The sequence below is a fragment of the Chenopodium album genome, chromosome 11, assembly GCF_948465745.1.
Source record: "Chenopodium album chromosome 11, dcCheAlbu1.1, whole genome shotgun sequence".
Classification (NCBI taxonomy): Eukaryota; Viridiplantae; Streptophyta; class Magnoliopsida; order Caryophyllales; family Amaranthaceae; genus Chenopodium; species Chenopodium album.
The window spans coordinates 24,661,353-24,664,854 of NC_137844.1; the positions used below are offsets into that span (position 1 = coordinate 24,661,353).

At 46.0% G+C, this 3,502-nt stretch overlaps 1 protein-coding gene across 1 annotated transcript; it reads right to left on the minus strand.

Annotated features, from left to right (window-relative positions):
• Nucleotides 1-2,904: 2,904 nt before the first annotated feature.
• LOC145566473 (uncharacterized) lies at nucleotides 2,905-3,291 on the minus strand. Its single transcript, XM_081625883.1, has one exon. It carries the CDS (start codon nucleotides 3,289-3,291, stop codon nucleotides 2,905-2,907), a length of 387 nt encoding a protein of 128 aa, XP_081482009.1.
• Between the last annotated feature and the right edge of the window lie 211 nt (nucleotides 3,292-3,502).

Below are 3,502 nucleotides of genomic sequence, written 5' to 3' on the forward strand. Positions count from 1 at the left end.
GAGAGCAACCAAGAGGCCGAGCGTCTAAAGAACGAGGTAGAAGAGCTGAAAAATCAGCTAAGTGCTCCAAGGCCCATTCCTCCAGCTGATGTTGTCCTCATCGAGCAATCGGCTCTCACTCGCCTCAAAAACCGTTTTAAAGACGCCTTCGCCATGATCGTGGAACCGAACGAGCTTGCTTATAATTATGAGCGGTTCACCAAAAGGCTAGACTTCCTCACCATGAAGGAAGAGTGCGAGGCTGTCGGTCTACCCTTTTCTCCTTTTGTCTAAACTCCCGGCTACAGCGAAGGTGAAGCCGAGGGCGACGATGAAGAGGCAGCCGAGGAAGCGGCCCCCCTTGCTGAAAATGCGGCAAATGCCGAGGCGGCCAATGCTGATGGTGGGGGCAATGATGCGGCCGAGTGAGGAGCCTCTTCTACAGCTTGTTTTAAGCTTTATGTCTTCAACTTTTTATTTTATTTCTGTTATCTCTGAACAGAATTTTTTATTTGCTGCCTGTTTTGAGCGGCTGTTGTAAGGATTTTGCCACCTTCTGAGCGGTTTTCTGCATATTATTATTATTTTTTCTTTGCTTTCTGCTTCTTTGTACGAGTACTGGGGGTATGCCCCTTTATTCAGCGTTTGCCTGGTCCAAATTCCAAGTGGTTTAATTAACTTAGTAGATTTTATACCTTAAAGGGTATGACTACTAGTAAGTTAATCAAATCATATATAATGATTGCCCTTGGACTAGGTAAACGCCGAATAAACTTTTAGGTTATACGGCCTTTGTTGGCTTTGATTGAGTCGTCCGTTAAAGCAATCGCTCGGATGGAACCAAGAAATTCCAAGTATGGTCTCTACTTGTGAATTTCCATTCATTGGGCTCGTTCGCTCAGGGAAATCTTTGCCCTTAGATGGGCAATTTATGCCTTAGGCAATCTTTCTATTTCCCTTTTGGTCTACTATTCGTCCTGATGGGGTCGAACGGTTAGACTGGCCCTTAGGCTTTTTGGCCGAGTGGCTGATTAAAGTATGCCCTTGCTACATTTAGTAGTCGGCATTTTATTAGGGCACGACCGAGTGATTGGGCTAAGGATGCCCTTCCTTAACACTATACTCGGCCAACGCATGCTTGGTGGCCGAGTATCTACTGTTAAGATTTTCACTCGGCTGATACAAATCATCGTTCGACTCAGTGTGGCCGAGCCAATCTATTATGTTGGACTCTCATGGACATCTTACACAGCCCACACTTCATGCCCTATTTTGGGAAGACCGAGTTGCCATGTTGAAGCAACATTGGTTTCTCTTTTCAGGCGGCCGCTAGGCTTATTTTTGTGGTGGTCGACCAGCATATCTAAGAGCCACCATGCTTTCAATTTCGTTCAGCATTTAGCTTGCTATTATTATGAACAACAATAAGAACAACAATGCTTGACTTTTCATTAATATTTGTCAACATTTTTACCTTGTTGGTGGCCGTTCGGTTTAATTACATCATTCGGCCATGAAGGCTTAGTTAAAATACTTGGTCATAAAGAATGATGCAAAATTTGGCTGGTAAGCTTTAAACAAAATATTTTTTATGATTGTCTGTATTCTATGTTCGAGGAATAGGATCGCCATCTAAGGCTTCAAGACGATAGGTTCCATTTCGCACTTCTTCTGTGATCCGGTAGGGCCCTTCCCAATTTGGGGTTAACTTCCCATCTTCGTTGGCTTGGCCTACCGCTTCCATCTTCCTTAAAACTAGGTCCCCCATCTTCAGCGGACGCTTAGACACTCGGCGGTTATATGCCCTTGTCATCCTCAAACGATAGATTTCATGTCTAAGTGCCGCATTGCTCCTGGCTTCTGGAAGGAAGTCCATAGCGGTCTTCATGGCCTCCCAATTGGCCGATTCATCATATAACATCACCTGAAGGGTGGGCTCGTATATCTCAATCGGGAGTACTGCCTCGGCACCATAGACCAAAAAGAATGGGTCTCTCTTGTGGAACTTTTTGCTATCGATCGTATGGACCATAGCACATTAACTAACTATCTGCCCACAAGCCGCTTGCTTTCTCAAGCTCACGCTTGATGCCATTGGAAATTAACTTGTTATAGGCCTCAACTTGGCCGTTGGCTTGTAGTCGGCCAACCGAGGCAAAACAGTGGGTGATGCCTTGGTCTCCCAACCATTCTTTGAGCTGGCGCGTTTCAAATTGGGGTCCATACCATTGACTGCGACACTCCATAGCGAGTGATTATATTCATCCAAATGAAAGCTGACACGTCCGTCCACTTGATCCCTCGGACAGCCTCGGCTTCAACCCACTTTGTGAAGTAGTCGACCGCTACAAACACATACCGCCTTTGACCAGACACTAGCGTGTAAGGACCCAAGATGTCCATGACCCATTTTGCAAAGGGGAGTGGACTACTTATGGCCGACAAACTATTAGCCGAGCGATGAATTAGGGTTGCAAACTTCTGGCATTTATCGCATTTTTTCACCATCTGTATGACGTCTGCATTTAAGCTCGGCCAGTAATACCCTAGGTGGGTGGCCTTCTCGGCCAAGGCTCGTCCTCCAATGTGCGAACCACAATGCCCCTGGTGGAGGTCGTCCAGCACATCGTGCCCCCTTTTCGGGGTAATACACTTCAGGTAAGGTTTCACAAAAGCTTTCTTGAATAACTTCTTGTTCTTAATCTTGAACCAGGTCGCTCTCTTTTTCATCAACCAACTCTCTTTCGGATCAGCCGGAAGCAATCCATCACTCAGATAGGAAACAATTCCGTCCATCCAGGTTGAGCTTCTATCAATGGTCTGTATTGGCTCGGCATCGATACTCATCTTTTCCTTTACTTCCCAAAACACTGATATGGGAGTATCACATGATGCCGAGGATGCTAATTTGGAGAGGGCATCCGCTTAATGATTAGATGAACGGGGAACTTGTTGCAGAGTAAAGTGCTCTAGGCTCTCGGCCTTTTCTTTAACCATATTCAAATACTTCATTATAGCCGGCTCCTTAGATTCATAGTCACCATTCACTTGGCTGACTATTAGTTGGGAATCTGAGCTCATATCAATCTTTGTTGCTCCTGCCGCCTTACACATTCTAAGGCCGGCCAGGAGAGCTTTATACTCAGCCTCGTTGTTAGAGGCTTGAAATTGAAATCTTAACGCATACTCAAACTTGTCTCCTTCGGGAGACTGACAAATAATTCTAGCACCGCACCCGGTCGCTGTTGAGCTTCCGTCCACATAGACCTTCCATATCTGATCCCCGGCCGGCTGTAAGTCAGGCCTAGTCATTTATGCCAAAAAATCAGCAAAGGCTTGCCCCTTGATCGCTTTCCTGGGTCCGAATGTGATGTCGAAGCCCCTAAGCTCCAAGGCCCACTTAAGTATTCGGCCACTTGCTTCTAAAATTGCAAATGGCTTCTTATGCAGTTGATCAGCGTAGACCACAATTGAGTGGGCTTGGAAATACGGCCGTAGCTTCTTGGATGCCATAAACAAGGCC

Coding starts and splice junctions, on each gene's coding strand:
- LOC145566473 (XM_081625883.1), bottom strand. CDS start 3,291: ATGACTAGGCCTGACTTACAGCCGGCCGGGGATCAGATATGGAAGGTC.